Raw genomic sequence first — 19,566 nt, forward strand, 5'->3', positions numbered from 1 at the left:
TTTACAAGGAGTCCCTTTAATCTTTCTTCAGTGTCACCTCTGTGTCATTTATTGGATACATCAGTCATTAGTCTGTTCTAGGCTAGTTAGCATCATCATAATAATGTGATCATCCCTCTGAAAAGGCATCTTCTTGCAGTATGAGACTAAAGGAAAAAAAGCACATAGTCTGTGAAGACATTCCTCAACTTTAGTTAGCTTTTTAATTGCCAGATAGCAGGAGTGTGTTTTCTGCAAAGGTGCGCCTCCCCAGTACCTGGCGTGAAGCTCTTGGAATGTCAAACATAGAATTTAATCAATCTTTCAGGGAACCTTAATTTTTTTAAGCTGTCCTGCAGCCAGATATGTTCTGTTCCCCCCCCCCTTTGATTTTTAACTGCCTTCAGAGTAGAGCGTGGGTCGGACACGGCGTCGCTGCTACGTCTGCAGAGGAAGGCCGGGGCGTCGCGCGTGTTTCTGCACGGGCGGGCTCCGAACGAACAGGGCCGGGGCCGGGGCCGGGGCCGGGGCCGGGGCCGGGGCCGCCCCGCCGCCAGGTGCGCAGCGCCGCGCCGCCCGCAGGCCAGGAAGTGCCGCCAGCGCGGGGGAGGCTCCCGCGGGCCGGGCCGCGCTCCCGGCAGAGCGAGCGGCCGCGGGGCGCCGACATGAGCAGGATTTCGAGGTTCTTCAAGGGGGGCGGCGCGGCCGCCCCCAGGGCCCGCGGCGGCCCCTCGCCGCAGGAGGCCCTGGCGCGGCTGCGGGAGACCGAGGAGATGCTCGGCAAGAAGCAGCAGTACCTGGAGACGCGGATCGAGCGGGAGCTGGCGGCCGCCCGGCAGCACGGCACCGCCAACCGCCGAGGTGAGGCCCGCGTGTTGCTGGTGACCGAGGAGCAGTGATCGAACCCCACAGGCATATGCGATAAAGCTAAAAAATGACTGACAGCTCAGAGCATTCGTGCCTGCTACACCATCCTCCCGCTGCTAACTGCGGTGGGGGAGATACTGAAGGGACGGTGAGGGTTTGATCCTGCTTACACTGAAGCCGTGGTCCCCGGGAAGGAAATGACTAGAATTGCAGCAAGACAGTCTCGGGGAAACGGAGGGCTTTGAGAAACAAGTTGGTTTAGTTACTCCTTAAAGACATCTTGAGTCTTGGCTGTCCACTCTGAGAATTATTTTTCTTTAAATGCGCAAAAGTGAAGCAAAATGTTTTCAATTAAAGATTCAAAAAATATATAGAATAAGTTGCTCTTTAATCTGCTCTTTCTGTTGCTGGATAATTAAAAAAGTTAATGCCATATAATTTGCGAGGAGCTGCACATTAAAGGTGTTTTGCTTAGTCTTTTCACTTATTTGTGATACTTCAGCACTTAAGTGAAAAGCATTTAGTTAGAAGGGGTTTAAAAACACTGGTAGAGATGGGACAGATTTTAAGGCACAAAAAGTCCAAGTGAATAAAGCCAGTTCAGCAGTGCAACTAAGTCTGTCACTCTGCAACACTTGAGCCATCCGGGTCGGTGTGCTCCCAGTTTTTTTTTTTTTTTACTTTGCTGTCCCAGCTGGAGTGTCCCTCTTGTCCCTTTGGGCAGGTACTGGCACTCCTGTGCTAGTTCAGGGAGGTGACCCAGCTAAAGAGTAATGTTACAGAGCAAAGTGACTGAATCAGCTCCCTGAACTGGTTCACTTTGCAATTGTATGAGCAGCATATGATCTTGCATGTGTGCAGGGAAACAGACCTGTTTGTGCAACTGTAGCAGTTCCTATTTAGATCCCGACACGCTGCTGTGAAACTTCACCCCAAGACTCTACTTTGAGCTGGCCTTGTTGCAGGAAGAAGCAATGTTCCCTGCCTCGCTCCTGCCCCTGTGCGCCTCTCTTCCTTACGCCGGGAGGCGCGCAGGGGGTGTGTTTCAGAAATCTGTATGTGGCTGTACAGTAGCTTGGTTTTGGGGCTTTTTTTTGGGGGGGGCTAGATGATTTTTGCCCTGGGTAGGCTGGCTCTGCAGCTGCCCCAATGCTTGGGCCCGGGTGAAGCAGAAGGTGGTGCCTAGGCAGGAATGAGTCCTCGTTGTTGGGAAAAGGCAGATCTGCTTCTCTTCTAACCCAGCTGATTTATGCTGGTTCCAAGTGTTTGGCAAACTATGGCTTTGCACTGTACTTTCAGGAATGCAGCATTCGACACGGGAAGCTTTTCTCCCAGGTACTTGTTTCCACTGCTGTGCTGCAGCATGCTGTTCAAGTTATATCTGTACACTTCTTTGTGGAGTCATGCTTCAAGCTGGATTGTTGGGCTCACCGTGATTAAAAGTAACTCTCTCTTATCTTTCTTGTCATTGGCTCAGTAACCTACAGTCAAGTACAGTAAAGAGAGGGTAGGGCAAGAAGGATAGAATAGCAATTTTTTATGCCAAAAATGGCACTAAAGCCAGAAGGGTAGTAAAACTCCAGTCAGAGTAGAAATGAGATAATACAACCTTGCTGCACCAAAATGATAGAATTTGGTAGACTAGTGAGCAAGCGTAATTCCCCAAATATACCCCTTCATATGATATAACAATTGTGTTAGTTTTAATTGCTGCTGATTTACATATAACAACATGTTAGCTAGTATACTGTAATATATTTCAGAGGAAATCTGTGGTAACCAGCAGCTATTGTAGCATTATGTAAGCATACAGGCAAATGAGAGAATAAAAGTTTTAATCTGCATTGTCCTGTTAGAGTGAATATTTCAAAGCGACCTAGCAGGTAATTTTATGTGTTTTTTTCATAATTGCATCACTAAGAGGTCTCTGGAATTTAAAATGGGAGTGTCTGAGACTGGAGCAGGATGTATCTACATATAGAAAATATACCAAGTTAGCATGATCTCATTTGGTTTTTCAGGCGTGTGAGTCTGAGTCAGTTACAGTGACACAAGCAGGATCAGACTCAAGCGCCAACAATTTTTCATGAGTTCAAATGATTCTTGAATGGGTTCCTGTGACATCAGAAGACTTAACCTGATTTAAAAGCCATGACATGCTAGCTATGCAAATAGATGTGAAGCATCACTTAAATATTTTTTTGGCTTCTCCCTCACGAAGTGTGTATTGCTGCAGTTCCTGTAACCAATCTGAAATTAGCTATGCTTATGGGGTAATATATTTCCAGTGTTCCCATTCATATCTCATTGTAACTAGACCACTTCAGGGTTTTCTGAACAGCAATGTGTGTTGGATTTCCTCTTGCAGAGATTGTTTTGTGATAAGCAATATTTTCTTTAACGATTAGCACTGCCTTTTAATCTTTCACTATTCCAGACACAAACTCATGGTTCTTTTAGGGTATCTCTTGCTATATATGTTGACTAATTTCAGCCAGTGCACAGCTCACAACTCCAGCTGCAAATTGACCTTTTGTCTTGAACATTTTGAAGGTCATATAGGAAAATTTAAAGGTTAGAAAGTGATACTGAATGTTAAAATTGTTTAAGCTTGAAGTGAGAGAAAGGGCTAGCACTGGGAAGAGGCAAGCTGTTCTGTTTTCTTTTACTTCTACATCACTACATCCATGTCCGTAATGACGATATGCATTTTTTTGATGGTGATGGGTTAGGACAAAAGAAGTGTCTTAGTCCTCACAGTGCAGTTTGCCATATAGAGAAGCTTTTTCATCCCAAACTTACCACCACTGTGGTGGTCATTCAGTTAGCATGTGGAATGATATTACCTCCTTAATGCTGGGAATGATGCTTTTGCTTAAGGCTTGGCATCCGGTTGTGAGGCAGTGTGGAAAGTTGTCTATATTACTTTCTGGATTCAATTACTATGTTTTCATTGTAATTTGTAGTTTGTTTTTTTTTTAAAGTTAGTTTATCGGCAATACTTGTTGTATGAGTATGCAGAGAGTACAAGGGAATGTTATTCCAGGGTAAAAGTTTGACCTCTGTCCTCCAAAAGCCTCTGCTCCTTATCATTACTGTTTGTTCTCTCTCTCCTACAACAATCCCTTTGCCTCTGAGTTTGTTCTCTTTCCTTCCATTTTACACCCTCCATACACACACCTGCTGCCTCTGATTTCTTGTGTGTTATTTGAGAATTCTGTTTAAAGGAAAATGGGTTTTCTGAAGCGTGCGTATGCATGTGAAAATGCTGCAATTTGAGTGTTGTGTTTTAGCCAGGCATCTTCTACAGGTCCTAAAAAGGAAAAAAAAAAAAAAAAAGAAAAAAGACTGAATGAAAAGAAATAAAAGAAATTAAAAGCCGACACAGCTTTTTAACAGGAAGAAGGCTTAACCAGAGAGTCACAGAATATTACTGAAGATAAAACGTATGTAGAAAATTGGAGTAACAAGTGTAGGCTTTTACCAATAGATGCTGCTAAATATGTTGTGTGGTACGTTTGAACAAGGCCTGTGTAGGAATGCCACGTGGCATTCCTTTTCCGTGAGTTAGTTGTAACCAGAAGGTTATTAAAACTAAGAAGTGATGTAGTAGTTGCATGTTAACACAGACAGGGCTCTCATTCCTAGAGGCGGGTGTATGGCAGGTTGGGACTGAGGATTTTTTGGCAGAGCGGTGTGGAGAAGCCCTCTACTATCTCTTTGTTCTGTGGTTTACAGCCATTGTTCTTTTCTCTTTGCGATCGTATTTAAAGTATCTTGCCATGAACTGGAATGGTTATAATGAATCAAGTGCAGTACTGCTTTTGAATTATTGCCTTGGTTGTTTGAGAATTTGCATACAGTCACAGGTTTCAAGGATTACAAATGTTGATAATGAGCTTTCTTAAGCTTGTATGATTTTTCTGTGGCCTCAGCAGCATTACTTCTGGTTGCCACTGATGTTAAGTGAGATCAGAATCTGTACTCCACAGGTCCCATACAGAGCAGAAGTGTAAGTAATCCACCAGGGAGGCAGGCATTGCACATCCTCAAAAATACTACTTGGCCGGAGAGCCATAGGTGTGAGCAAATTTGTGACAAGCACCTACTGCCAAGAGAGTCTCGCTCATCTCAACCCCAGATGACTAAATTACTGATGTGCCCAAACCAGAAAGCCCTGAGAGTTGGCATTAACCTTGAGAAAGAGACTGTGTGTGTAATTTCACATCCAAGAGGGCCTCTTCATATTGCAATGGCAACTAGAGACCTGTGTTAATAAGAAATATGTGCTGAGTTGAAAAGGAAAGTAATCACTACTGTACTGTTTATCAGCTTTGCTCTGTGATTTACAGCCATTGTTCTTTGCTCTTCATGATCAGATTTAAAGTAGGACTTTTTTTGCTGGATAAGCTGATAGCCAGTCCTCCGCGTGGTGCTACTAATAGCGAAGAAATTACAGTGAAGGTGGATCAAATTTAGCAATAAGAACACTGCAAACATATGTCTTTAGTAGTTAAGATGGTCTCCTAACAAGAAGTCACCAGTCTGTACACTAATGTTTTTTACAGAATATATTCTTGCTCTTACAAGGAAGTGAGAGCTCCTAGGTATTTATGACAGGTATGTGCTATGAATTAAAATAGTCATTATTTTCAAAGTTATGCCATCTGTATGACATTTGTATTTTTGGGTTGTTTTCTTTGTTTTGTGATCCCTTTAGATAAAGATAAATGAGAAAAGGTAGTTTGGGGAACATTTTTCGGTGGGTGCAAATAGGCACCAACAGTAAAGCAAGAGGGAGCTTTCCTAAGGGAGGGAGAGGAGCTAAGTACTTGGTCGTAAGTGAGGTTTGAGTTTCCTTGAAGCAGTTTGTGAAGTGAAGTGTATCCAAGGATGACGTGCAGTACTTTCATAGCAATGTCATGTCTTCTGAAGAAATGCTCTTTTCCTTCTTCACCAAGTTTCCCTTGGGAATTATAGGGTTTACTTGACAGTGCTCTTATTTCTGCTTCAGAATATCAGATCAGTTGTTCCCTTACTGGTGGCTACCAGTGGTGGGCTTGACAGGTACAGGTGTTATCATCACTGTACTGTCTATTTCATTCTGACCTGTCATGAAGACATGGTGAAGGTGCCAGGACTACTATCTTTCTTCTTGCTGTTGGAAACCTGGATCTCCAGCGTGGCCAGGATTGTTATTGTCCGTCTGGCCATCTTTCCTTCCTTAATAAAATATCACCATAGTGAACTTGGAAAGTGTCTTTCTGTATATTAATGAAAGTAATTCTAAATACATAAACTGACTGACATAGTAGTCTACTGTCGTTCCAGCTACTTGTCCTGAAAATAAAATAAAAACCCAGAATACAAGAGCAGTGGTTCCTAATGCCATGAGCCGTGTCCTGCTTGCTGGACAGCTGAGTCCAGAAGTAGGGCTAAAGCCCAGGCAACCACTACCCATGTCACTGTGAAATGCAGGAGCTGAATCTGCTTCTTTGGAGCACAATAAAAACCAGTGTATGAGATTCCTTTTTCCTGGAGAAGACCTTCATCTTTTCCTGGTTAAATTGGCATTGCACTTATTTCATCAGATGATGCTTAGATTCTTCCTACCTGACTCTCTTCCTTTTCCGAAATCTTTGGAATGGGCAACACCCTTTTGCAGTTTCATTCTGTGACCTTCAGTAAAGTAAGTTTATCACTGTCACTCAATTTCTTTACTTTTTCATGGAAATTATGTTCTTTTTCAGTTGTTTATTATAATACAAAAGCATTTGAGAAGAGTTTCAGTGTTGTTCTTGCAAGATTTGCACGCAACTTTTAACATGCTTACATGTGTAGTAGGAAAATCACTTAAGCAAAGTAAAGCTTATGACAATCTGTAAAATGTAGAAAATAAGATTTCAAATCAGTGAGGAAATTCTCATATCCTAGCTATAGTAGCTGTGATTACAAAACACTGAGCAATGAGGGTCCTTGCAAATTCAGGATTCATTTAATGTATGTGAGAAAATCATATAATGTGGTGTTGGAATATATAATATCTTGGATGATAAGGAAGAAGTATGAATTGTTATGCTCTCAAGTGCTTTGTTCTGTAAGTCACTGTAAAACTAAAGAGAATTAATAAAGGTGATATGTTGCAGTACAATAGTTAGGAAAAGCTGTTTATGAATAGGTGAAGTCACAGAGCGTTTACATTCTTTTGTGATTTCTTAGTTTGGGTGTGGTTTAATTAAATCTTATACAGGAACCTGCAGGATTTTGAAAACAACTGCTCTGCATGTAATTGAGGAAATCCATTTTCTCTTTGAGCAGTCAATAATAATAGCACCAATACAGAGTCCCATTTCTGAAAAACATTGGCTAGAAATATTTCCGCATGGTAGCTATTTACTCAAACTCAAGTCTTTCTGAATGAGCCAGTTAACTTTCTTCAGTCCATGGGACTTTAGAGTCCTCCCTGGCACAGCCATTAAATATAGCTGGACCCTCTGACCTTCAATCAAAGAATCCAGGATCAAATTTTGATGCAATTAAAGCTGAAGAGGGAAGTGGATGGTGTTAGTACACCACCAGGAATAAATATACATAAGTAGGGAGCTAATAAGTAGCTAAAAGACTGTATTGAATTTAGTCAGATAGGTATATTTTGGAATTGCCAATATGAATCAGAATTCTCCCATTTGTTATTTGCATAATGTCATCTGGGATTCATTAATCTTCTTCAGAATATATATGATCTTTGGAGCATCCCAAAAAACTTGGGAAAATCCTCAACTTGAAGATGGTGGTTAATCTGCTGTGATTGTGGATTGTTGTCCTGGAACATTTTACTGCAAGTGTTAGATTTGTGAAACTGTGTATTTCACAGGCTAAGCAAATGCTTGCCCTTGTGCAGCCAATGATGAGTAATTTGGACCATGTTGACACATCTTAGTGTGTGCTGTTACTCACAATAAATCTGTGCCTGTTTCTTGCAGGGCACCTGGATTTGTCTGAAAAGTTGGGTACCACAATGCATGTATTATTGCACATGACAATGGTTTGAATAGGACACCGGCAGTAATCTCTGCTGTTAGTTGTTTGAGTTTGAGTGGCTGCAGTGCTGTAGATGCTTGCTGGCACTGAACCTGATTTAGAAATGAAATGTGAGACAGGGGAAAGGACACAGGGATATTAATTGACATTGAAAATACAATGAGTTAACGCAAATGCCTTACTCTTGTCTGGCACTGTGTAGTTTGGAAAGGACAGTGGTCCAGAAATGCTTGTGGCAAGATTGTATTCCACACCCGGAGAGTAAGTGAAGCCTTTTTCTCCTTCTGTTTGTCACATGCATTTATGCTGGTAATGATTTACTGTGGGCAAAGTATGCTGCTTATTACTGTTTTATATTTGCTAAGTTATCTCATAACGTACAAAGATAATATGGAGTAGCTATATTTGACTGCGGCTTTGTCCACAAAGTCCTATATATTTTCAAGTTTGAAGGTTTAAAGGTTAATTCTGACAACCACTTAGAGGCACAGATACAACTGAAAGCCCAAGAAATGTTAATATTTCCTCTGATCTAACCCACATGTTTGGTTAGGTGATTAGGGCTTTCCATTGCACTTTACGATTTTTGTTCCTCAGACACAGTTTAGAAAGCAGCATTGGTGGAGATGTGGTTGTCATGACAGATCTTCTTACTCTGTCTTCCTTAGTTCTTACTTATGTTTTGCAACCTCTTTTCTCTTTCTTTACCCTGTTTCCTCCTTTCTGATCCCTCTTTGACATTTTCCTTTTTCCTCCCTGTCATCTCCTGCTTTGCCTGTGTGCACAGGATGGAATTCAAGATCTCCTGTAGCGGAGGAAGAAGCTGCTCTTCCCTGTGATTCTAAAAGGAGTTAATCTAAAAGAGGCTTCCCAGCATGTTCATACAACAGCATGTTGGTGATAAGCAGGCTGCTGATCTGGTGTAGTCAAAGTTTGCCTCTCTACTAGTAAGGTAGGAGGGTGAGAATTCTAACTTCTCCAGGTCGTTGTTACTGAACTTCTTGTGCTTGCATTTCACTATGAAAATACACAGTATACTTTGCCTGTTTGCGTTCCAGCTGCCTTACAAGCACTGAAGAGAAAAAAGAGGTATGAGAAACAGTTGAGTCAAATTGATGGAACACTCTCAACCATTGAGTTCCAGAGAGAAGCACTGGAAAATTCCCATACCAACACAGAAGTGCTCAAGAATATGGGTTATGCTGCACAAGCTATGAAAAAAGTGCATGCAAATATGTAAGTGCTTTCTACTAGCTTTCAAGATGAGCTTACTAAACATCTATAAACCATTTCATCACTTGGTCTGTTGTACCTTGTTAGCCAGTTTTCACTTCATTTTGGTTCAGGCATTTAATGTCAGGAATGCTGTTGGTCCTGTAATGTTATATTTGGCAGAAAAATATCTCTTCTTAATGGCAAATCCAGTAGGAAGTCCAGCTAACTAAGGAAATCCATGTGGCACTAGCTGTATTAAATCTACCTTGGCAGTAGAGATCTGGAAAGATCAAGGGTAGAAGTAGAAGAGACTTGTAGAAATGAACTGAACTCTTTTCCTCAAAGTGCATAAGCTGGGTTATATGATTCAGAGTGCTAGTTAGACCTGAATAATAAAAGAGGGTAAGATTTTTATATATGTAGTATTTTTATATGTTCTATATTGTTCGGTGGGGTGTTTTTCTGCCTGAATAAAGAGAGTTAAATCAGAAAAGGTTGTTCTGGGAGAATAAACAGGAACTGAAACAATGGTGAAGTTAACAATAAGGGGAAGCTTTTAAATGGGGAATAGTCTTGTTTAGTTCCCACCACTTCTGGCTGAGAGCTTAAGATCAAAAAAGGTGCATCTGTAAAGGTACTGACCTCAGGAAGGAGATGGGGTCTGCCCAGGGAATGCGACTGTAGGCTGACAAACACATAAGAAGCACAGAGAGGGAGGAAAGCACAGACTGCTGCAGTCTGACTTTTGCTACAGTTCCAAAGTGGAAGGAATTGGACTGGCTAACTGTGACACGCAGAAGCTTGCCAGGAAAAATTAAGGTGTAGGTGAAGGAAATTATCCCCCCTGAGTTCTGCTCTTTCTTTTTATGCCCATGGATGTATGTACAGTCTGTTTTGAAAAAGGTGTTTCTAAGTCTCTTCTGTAGGATTTAAATGATGTATCTTTCAAAACTGTTTCCATGTTATTTTGCCAGGGACTTAAACAAAATTGATGATTTGATGCAAGATATCACTGAACAGCAAGACGTTGCCCAGGAAATTTCAGATGCTATCTCAAACCGAGCTGGGTTTGGTGATGAGTTTGATGAGGTTAGTACTTCAGTAAACCCTGTGAGTTTTGTCTATAAAATGACCCAGTGGTTATTTTGTTTTGCAATGGTTTGCTCTAAAAATTTTTTATTCAAAAGATGTGATTGTAAAATTGCTTAGTTCTAGCTTATCCTATCAAGGACATTTTATGTCTTTTTTTTTTAAGGAAGTTTTGACTGCACACCCATACTTGTTATTCTCTTCTGTGCTGTGGAAGAAGGAGATCACTAAAGCATGCAGTTTTTTACTGCTCCAAATAGACGCTGAAACATGTAATTTGTTGTGCTCCAAATAGACATATGTTTGGCTAGGTGCTATTCCTATTACTGCACCATCGTATTAAAGATTATTGCTCACAATTCTGAATATTTGGGCCAGATTTTAAAGGGGATTTTTTGGTGCCTGGAGATGCAGGTCCTCTCAGTATTTTCCAGAATTTCAACAGAAGTTGATTAATTGAGTAGTTGTTGTTCCTGTTGGAAGCAATATGAATTCAATCCCTGAGCTCTTTTCTTTCGAAAACTTCACGAGGTATCTAGTACCTTCTGAAAATTTTCTGCAGGAGCTTTCCAGGGTCCCTGGACTTCTTTTTGTATATCTAATCAGGCCATTAGTTGTTTCTGATCCAATCAACAAGTATGGTTGAGTACTCAAGGGTCCAATATATTCAGTTTTTTTGCAATTTGTGGAATGCAGAACTGGTGATCAGGATAACCAAGCACTAGGAATCATTTGAAGACTAACCTAAAGAATCAAATAATGCCCCCCCCCAACTAATTCATTCCAATGTACCCAAATTAAGGGCAGATACGATACAGCATATGCATTTTTCTTTGCTTGATTTTTGTCTGTTTATTCAATAGATATCCTTTTGATACCTTGTTGAAAAGCAGTAGTGGTTCTTTTTATTTTTTCCCATTGTCTGCTTTCCTGTCTTTCCACTTGCAGTGTAAATGAACTTTTCTAGAAGCACTAATGAATACTGGCATAAGGAATTGGATTCAGGCTGTATAAACTGGGCCTTGGGTAACTGAAAAACACCTCCATCCCAAACAGCTATGCAGTGTCTCTTAGCATAAGTGCTAACTTGTAGGAGTCTAGACTCAATAAGCATGTTGTAGATTGACCTGAAAGTTCCTCACAGATGCTAATCTTAGTTGATGGGCGTGTTCAGAAAGGCCTGTTTTAGCAAAATAAGCCACTGTCTCTTACATGAGGCATCATTGTACCAGCACCTTGTTTTGCATAAGGGCCAAATAGAGCACTTGTCCAGTAACTGGGAAACCTGGTTCAAAGGCCACTTCAGCTCAGGAGGACTAGAATCAATGACTTAATCACTGTGTTATGAGGTGATTTGTGTTGGAGGATGATATTTAATTTTATTTTTTGAAGGGCATTTTGACCACACGCTTGTATTCTTCACCTGTGTACCACGGGTGCAAGGAGATTGTTGAAGCATGTAATTTATACTTCTCTAAATAGATATAAAAGCATAAGGATTCTTTGTCTCTGGGATGACACAATGTATGTAATGAAGAATGCAAAAAACCTCTACTCTACCTGAGTAGGATGCTCATTTGAGAGAGGCAGTCCTTGCTTAGAGGCCTGTTTCTGATAATCAAATGTGAGATACATACACATTCCAGTGGGCAAAGTCTGGAACCCAGGTTCTGCTCCCCTCCGCGTGACTCTTCCCTCTGCTCCACTCCTTTTGGCCTGGCTTCAACAGGAGAAAGAGGATTCATTACATCTATTACAATACACCACAGCTTAGTTGTAGAGCAGCTGTTGAGTTGTGGGAAACACAAGTTCAAGCTGCTTAACTTAAAACCTGAGTGTCCTACTTCCAGGGCGTATATCCTAGCCATTACACTATTATGCTAAAGGTAGGAATCACCACTTCCTCCACCTCTTTAAGAAAGAGCCAGCCCTTCATGGCTGACATCACCTCCTGATTGCTTACTTGCTCAACAGAGGGAGTTAAGGTATAATTTGGTGTGGGAGGGGGTTAGGTGACCCTCTAGAGGTCTTCAGAAGCACCTGTTTCCATTGACTTTATAAGGACTTGGACACTAACTTTTTAAGAAGATTGTATTCACACCACTTATTTAGATTCTTAAAATACAGAAACATTTGCACCTCAACTAAGTGCCTAAGTTGGACATGGGGTCCACCCTGCACATTTCTTTGAGAGATTTGCTATCAATCGAACATCATCAGATGTAGACCTGATGCCAAAGCTTTTAGATGCTGTTCTAGGATTTGCACTGCGCACAAGGTCGGACTGGCTAACTAGCCTTTTTTGGCCTTAAAATAAATAAAAATAGGAAATCAATTCTTGGAAGACGTATGATGGCTATGTCATTATCATTTTAATTTCCATGTTGGTGAAAAATGGGTGGGCAAAGCCCATTTCAAAACCTGGCAGATCCCCCTTTGCTCCAGCCTCTTTTGCCCATTGTTTCTTTTTAAATCATTTTATCTAAGTGGCAAAGGTCCGTTTCGCTACAAATATGTAATTGTTGGCTTGCTTTCTTTAGGATGCTCCTGCCAAGGAATAAGTCTTTGGCTTTTTTAAGTGTAAAGCTTTTTTTAGTATTATGAAAGTGGGTTAGAACATCTGTCCAAATGAGCTTCTCTAGCTAAAATCCCAAGAGTGTTATGTGCATCAAGAGTGAATAACCAGACCCAGGAGGACAGCTCTGATTCCAGTGCTGCTTTGAAATCATATATAATTCTGAGCTTAGTCTGTTAGGGCTGTAGCATAATGCATTTAATGCCACCCTTCCTTATAACCAGCATAGCCTGGCTGCTTTCTAAAATGGGAAGAATCACATTGTTTCAACTTTCAAATAAGATTTATTATCATACCGCACACTCACTAAAAGTTATGCTGGCAATATGCTGTTTTCTGATACTTGTTTTCGGCTATAAACTGTTAAGTCAGTAGTGCTTTGCTTCGTGGTGGTTAAAAAAGCACTTGACTGAGATCACTGGCAGGACAATGAATTTGTAAATAATGTTTTCCTTGAATTTAGGATGAGTTGATGGCAGAATTAGAAGAACTGGAGCAAGAAGAAATGAATAAGAGAATGACAGATGTCAGACTGCCAAGCGTTCCATCCACATCACTGCCTTCTCGCCCTGGTAAACCACTTGCTTGCCATTTTAAGTTTCCAATGATTAAGCCATGCTGTGAGTAGGAGGAGAGGAGGAGAGAATTCCAGATATGCATTTAACTCTGTTATAACTTTTAAAGTATTATAGGTTCATTACAGTATTTTTGTATCCGTTTATCAGTGGAAGTAGAATTCTGGCTTGCCATATGGAAGCATTTAGAACTAAATTCTTTATAGATTTGGGGAGATGAACTCGGGGAACTTGATCTTTCACATATGCTGATACATCTACTGAAATGTGTAGTGAGATCAGTGAGGAATGGGAAGACTTTTTTCTTCTTTTTTGGCAATTAAATCCTTAGCCTTTTTAATTAGTCTGACCCAGATTAAAAATGTTTGTGTCAAAGAGACTTCCTTTGTAGGGTAGGGTTTGATATTTGCCAGTGATATTTTAATTAGAAATGAAGAAGGCGACAGGAAATACAAATTTGAAGAAATATTGTCGTTCTTTCACTTGCTTTCTACAAAACAGACTTATTTCTGGCATTAAACAGAAGTCAGAAGTTAGCTGTACCTCTGATATTTTTCTGTAGTCCAGCCCTGTTTGTTTTGAATTAAGCCAGAGACAGGCAACTGTTAACTATACCTTTCACTGTGTCCTTGTTGTCTTTCATCAACGGAGTCACTGTGTACTGATGCTAGTAAAAGAATATAAATATTTGGTGGCAAGGACAGGACATGCATCGTGTAAATTGTTTATGGTACATTCTGCTGCCAAACAGGTTACCTGGACCAGCTCAGCTCAAACACTCTTATGTGTGTTTTGGCAGACAACACTTAAATCTCTGAGAAGAGGTTTAAAATGTTCAAACTGGGATCGTGGCCTCATCTACTCATGTAAATTGCACAAGAGCTAGTAAAAAATGGATTTAGGAAAAAGTGCAAATTCCAGTCTTGGTACTTAAGGCTTTTTCATATATCCTCTTCCAGATCCAGCTATGCCAACTGACAGGATTATTAAATTCAGGCCACCCCCATGTGCTGCTTACTATCTTAGATTTGCTACTTCATCTGTTTGTATGACTGCTTCAGGCAAAATTAGCTGGGTACATTTATACAGTTTAAGTATTAAGCAAGGGCTTAATACCTAAATATTAAGTTTAGCAAGGGCTAAACCCTTTCTGTTTCTGAAACTGGATGCTTCCTATTACACAGAAATAGCAAAATAATAACAACAACAGTTAATGGTTCCATAATGCTTTTAACTGGTGATGCATATTACCTCCTGACTTTATAGATGGGGATACTGAGGCAAAGGAAGACACAGCAACCTTCCCAAGCCACTCAGTAACCAGTGGTAGAGCAAAGACTGTAACTCAGGTCTCCAGTGTTCTTCTCCCAACTTTAGTCCCTGATGGTGGTACTCACACCCCTGGTGGTATGCAGCCCCTCTCAAGATGGTTTACCGTGGCTGCCAGCTGTATGGCTGCCACAGGCAGGAGCTGGCTGGCTGCTGGCATCTGTTAACAGATACACAAGGCTGATGGACCTAGTAAAGTATTACACTGATGTTTGGAGGAATGCAAATCCTGACACAGAAGGCCCAGAGTTGGAAAGGGTCTAAGGCTGGGTCCTTGGCTGTTGGGCCCACAGTCTGCAGATCAGCAAATGACAGTTATTTGGGGGAGGTTTTAGTTCAGGGAGTGTGAAGATGTATGATAGTAGATTTGGAAAAAAAAAAAAAGAGAGAGAGAGAGAGAGAGAACGTGTGTGGGACTTGGTACAGAGCTGGGAATTGCTATTGCTGTGACCACTGCAGTTAACTGAGTAGCCACAGATGTCATCTGAGCAAAGTATGCTTAGGAATTTCTTTCTCCTCGTTAATAAACAATACCTCTCCTTAAATTCGGGTGTGTCCGTTGGGAGACTGGACCTGCACATGCAGAACCCTTCAGCAAGGCAGCAGGGTGCACACCGGCCATGGGTAGTGGGGTAGGTCACTCATGACTGCCCAAGTGGAGGTCAGAGAACAGGAGCTGGTAGCGTTCTGGTGCACATTCTCTCTCACTTTTAGGGCTAAATATATTTTCTGTGGGAGTCTTTCAGTAGAAGATGTATGCAAGCTAATGGTGGGGCAGAATAGTTAACATCTCATCAGCTTCATCACTATGTTACCTATATTTAGCTTGCTACTCAGTAAATCGATATGAGATGTTCAAACTGAAAAACACTACACGAGTCATAATGCTAACAAATAAAATGGCTTTCTTTGTTGCATTAGTCAGTAATTATTGTTAATCTCTCTCTGCAGCATCGACCAGGAAGAGAGCAGAAGATGAAGATGAAATGAAGCGGCTAGCTGCCTGGGCTTCATAAGAGTGTGGTTTTCTTATAACAGTGAACATTACAACGCGGATGTAAAGTGCTGTAGTACTATTTTATAGCATTACCAATTCAGTGTGGTTGCATTTCATACAGACTGGATTTTCTTTTTTCCTTTTTTTTTTTTTAAGGCCAGCCTTCTAAAAATAATTGTGTGACTTCAATATTGCTGAATTAGTTTAAAAACAAACAAAAAACCCCCTCAATAGCTGCCAAAACTCCCCAGCTCTCCAAGCCCCAAAGTTTTTCCAACCTTGGCCAGAAGTTTGTTTTCTTGCTAGAATGATGGCACTATGAGGGTATTTTTATTAGTATCAACTTTTCTTAGGTAATGTCTTACTACTTCTTGCTATTTTGTGAGACCTGTATATCCCACTTATGCGCACACAGCTGGATTTATGAGTATTCAGTTCCTGTTTGTATTCGATTCCTGAATGGAAATGGTATCAGAGTGTTATATTTGAAACGTCTTTTTAACTCTCATTAAAAGCTGATAGAATATTCTGAATGCTTGTAAAGCTAATGTACATTATTGCCCAGCTGACTACTTTTTGACTTAAGGAGTAAATTCCACTCTGAGTGCTAAACTACTGCATATATAGAGAAATCACTCTTCAAATGGAAAACAAAAATTATATAGACTACTTTGTACAAACAAATTTTATTTAATAAGACTTAAGGTCTGTGCTGTAAGCTTGCTGTCAATCACAGTGAAATAGTAAAACACTGTGGACTTCCTGGGAAGTTGGAAAGCAGAGTCACAGTGGTCTTGGTTTCTTGTTTTCAAATTAATCTAAATTCACTGATGATTGAACCACATAGGAAATAATGGGAGACTTGGTGTCTGTAGATCTCTAGAAGCAGAAGACTGATTACTTCTTATGGTGGACTTTAGCTTGTGATTTGCTGGGTCTAGCAGGTGGCTTCAGCCAAATGCCTATTGTATTTTAGGTTAAGCGTAAACATTAGTGTGTGTATTTCTGGACACAGCATGCTCAGACCTTTCAAGTTGAGTTCTGTGGATGAAGCCAAAAATTTACACTGTGGAAATGACTTTCCCTTTTTCAGGATTCTTTCATTCTCTGCCATGGAATTGCTTTTGGTTTGCATCCATATGAATGGAGAATTGAGCCTTGCCAATTTATTTCAGATAAATTTCCTGTTGGAAAAGATTAAGTGTATAATTCCATCCTAAAGTTTGGAGGCACCAGGAAGATTATCCCTTTCTGTTGAGAAAAGAGAAAAACTGGAACTATTCCATTTTTCTTTTAAAACAAAAAATTTAAAACACTACCTTAAATTTAAAAATATATTATGAACTATCTGTAGGAAACCAAATGCTAACAAAATGTCATTTAGTTTTAGTGCTTGCTGAAATTCAGGATAAGATGCCAGCCAGAAGCCTCCTTGACAGTCATAATTAGTAAAATAGCAAATATTCTGAGTTATTTAGAATCCATTTGCTAAGCCATTTGGCTGGGATCCCATTTTCAAGGTTAAGGCAGTCTATGGAAGTCTCTGAATTAGGTACAGAAAACATTAGTGTACACTGATTGCATAACAGTGCAAGACTCACTGGCCATGTGCTTGTGAACACATCTGTTATCTGTGAATGCGAGTGATGTCATGCCAACATAGTCACATACTTAGCTTGGAAAGGCTGGCTTCTAGCATTTGTTCTTTGTCAAATTAGTGGTTTTCCAATACTTAGCACTTGCGTAACACTTTTACCTATTTAAAGTGTTCTACAGACTAACCAAAATACATATCTCAGCTTCCAGTTTGAAAGTAAAATGATTTTCAGTCTGCTTTGGAAAATGTGGACCTACAGCTTTTGTGCAAGCACCTTCTATGTGAACACACCCCACAGGGAGGAAGAAATTATAGGGACAGCCTTCTCCTTTGCAAGCTAATGTGTGACTGCCAACCTCCGTCAATGGTTTGGCCAAGTGCTGATCCTGGGAAGCTTCAGGTATCTTCAGCTCGTGTTGATTTCAGAGCAGGCACTTTAAAAACAAAACTTGTGAAGGAGGAAGAACAGTAACCATGGTCATTCAGCTGAGCTCCTCTGAAGGCTTGAGTACAGTGGCTGGTGTTTCAGGAGGACAGAGTCAGAGACTAGGACACACTTGATTTGTGAGGCTATGCTGAGAAGTACTATAGTCATGTATACCAATCAAAATACAGCACGGACTCCCATAGCTGGAGCGCTTGTTGTCATATCTGTTTGTGAGATCGGTGTTTTTCCTTCAAAAGCAATGGAGTTGTAGGGATTTGCTTCAGCTGAGGAAGCAGCTCTTTTCTATGCAAAGTCAGATGAAACTGTGACAACTGCCTCTTTCTTTTTTGAACATATGTCTCTCTTCTGTGCCAAGATGCTATTTGTTCAGCATGTAAGCAGACGAGCTTGAATAGTGTCAATGTGTTATTGTAAATGTACTCTCTATTAACTCAGACATATTTTACAAGAGGACTCTGGAAGCAGATGGTGTACTATAGCTGACTTCTTTTCCTGATTCTTACTTATTTTGGGAATCTTTTCTTCCATGAATAGGCTCGGACATTTTAATCTGGGTATCATCAAAAAGGGGAAAACATCTTAATAAAAAGTAAAAAAAAAATTAATATATGTGCTGTAAATAAATATTTTGGTGTCATACTCATGCTGTGTGATTGATTGTATTTATTTTTCTATCAGCAAAACATTAAGTACTCTCTCTGCACTGTCATTAGGATACAGTGCTCTTAGAGAGTCTGAGGATTTGGAGAAATGTTTTTTTTATGTATTAGTCTTTGAACAGAGGTGATTTAGTTAAAAAAAACAACAAAGTATATCCTAGGGTGTCTGGGCTGCATTCCTTCAGCCTTAATAATTGTATTTGAAGGGATTCTGTATTTCAATGTGTCCAAAACACCTACTTCTTCTTTTTACTAGAAGATTTCCTCAGTATTTCAGAAATGTATGTATTTCACTTTTCAGGCCTTTAGTTGAAAGGTGGAATGGTCAAATCTTTATGGTCAAACCTCTGCCTCTTTTTAAAGCCTCAAGGCGTCTTTGCCAAACATCAGAGGACCTGCTTCAGTATAAACACAGGTGTAAATACAGCTGTTGAGGGTGGGAAAGAAGGGGATGTATGTGGAATATTTGTAATGAGAATATCTTACAGCTTTTACATGATGCGGAGCCTGAATTATAATAATATAGGACTGTAGAAACATAAGTCATTTTGTGAGACATTTTTGAGTCCTCCTTAACTGCAGGACTAGCTTGAATGTCTTCAGAAATGCCAAATATCACAAGTTTCATTTTTTATGTAGCTGTCATATTTTCCTACCTCTGTCCCAATTGCAGAGATGGTTGCAAAACCCACCATTGTAGTGTCAAATCAGTGTTGCAGGGAAAACCTGCTCTGTTCATGTAGTTTGATCCTGATCTGATTTGAAGTGATTTATTGGTTTGTTATTGACACATAATTACTGGGCAATCAGTACACTTGGGATCAGTATCAGTAATGCAACAGATGATAGAACACAATATTAGACACTTATAAAATATTAATGTATACCTACAAATTTCTACAGGGCCTTCTTTAACTAATACAGAAAAAGCACACCCCTCCAGTGGGGGATGCGGGTGCCCCTGCTCTGTGCCACCCCATGCTGCCCCAGATGCCGGCGAGCGAGGCCCCAGGGTGCCCCCGTGCATGAGGACCTGGGTGCCCTCATGGGCCCATGCTGTCTGTGGGCGAGCTGGATGTGGTGCCCAGGCGAGCTGCGCTGCTGGGCCCGGGCAGAGCCCCGATGCCACAGGACCACTGCTGGCCCTGCCTCTGCTCTGCTGCCCTCTCCTCGCTACGCTGCTGCACATCTTCCA

At 40.7% G+C, this 19,566-nt stretch overlaps 1 protein-coding gene across 1 annotated transcript; it reads left to right on the top strand.

Annotated features, from left to right (window-relative positions):
- The first annotated feature begins 571 nt into the window (after positions 1-571).
- On the top strand, positions 572-18,338 carry CHMP4C (charged multivesicular body protein 4C). Its single transcript, XM_013942888.2, has 5 exons — positions 572-840; positions 8,946-9,123; positions 10,077-10,191; positions 13,230-13,338; positions 15,622-18,338. Exons 1-5 carry the CDS (start codon positions 645-647, stop codon positions 15,684-15,686), a joined length of 663 nt encoding a protein of 220 aa, XP_013798342.2. The 5' UTR covers positions 572-644; the 3' UTR covers positions 15,687-18,338.
- Positions 18,339-19,566: the final 1,228 nt, after the last annotated feature.

This window comes from Apteryx mantelli, chromosome 2 (genome assembly GCF_036417845.1).
Source record: "Apteryx mantelli isolate bAptMan1 chromosome 2, bAptMan1.hap1, whole genome shotgun sequence".
NCBI classification, from domain to species: Eukaryota; Metazoa; Chordata; class Aves; order Apterygiformes; family Apterygidae; genus Apteryx; species Apteryx mantelli.

Coding starts and splice junctions, on each gene's coding strand:
- CHMP4C (XM_013942888.2), top strand. CDS start 645: ATGAGCAGGATTTCGAGGTTCTTCAAGGGGGGCGGCGCGGCCGCCCCC. Junction 9,124..10,076: donor AAAAAAGTGCATGCAAATAT/GTAAGTGCTTTC, acceptor TTATTTTGCCAG/GGACTTAAACAAAATTGATG. Junction 13,339..15,621: donor ATCACTGCCTTCTCGCCCTG/GTAAACCACTTG, acceptor CTCTCTCTGCAG/CATCGACCAGGAAGAGAGCA.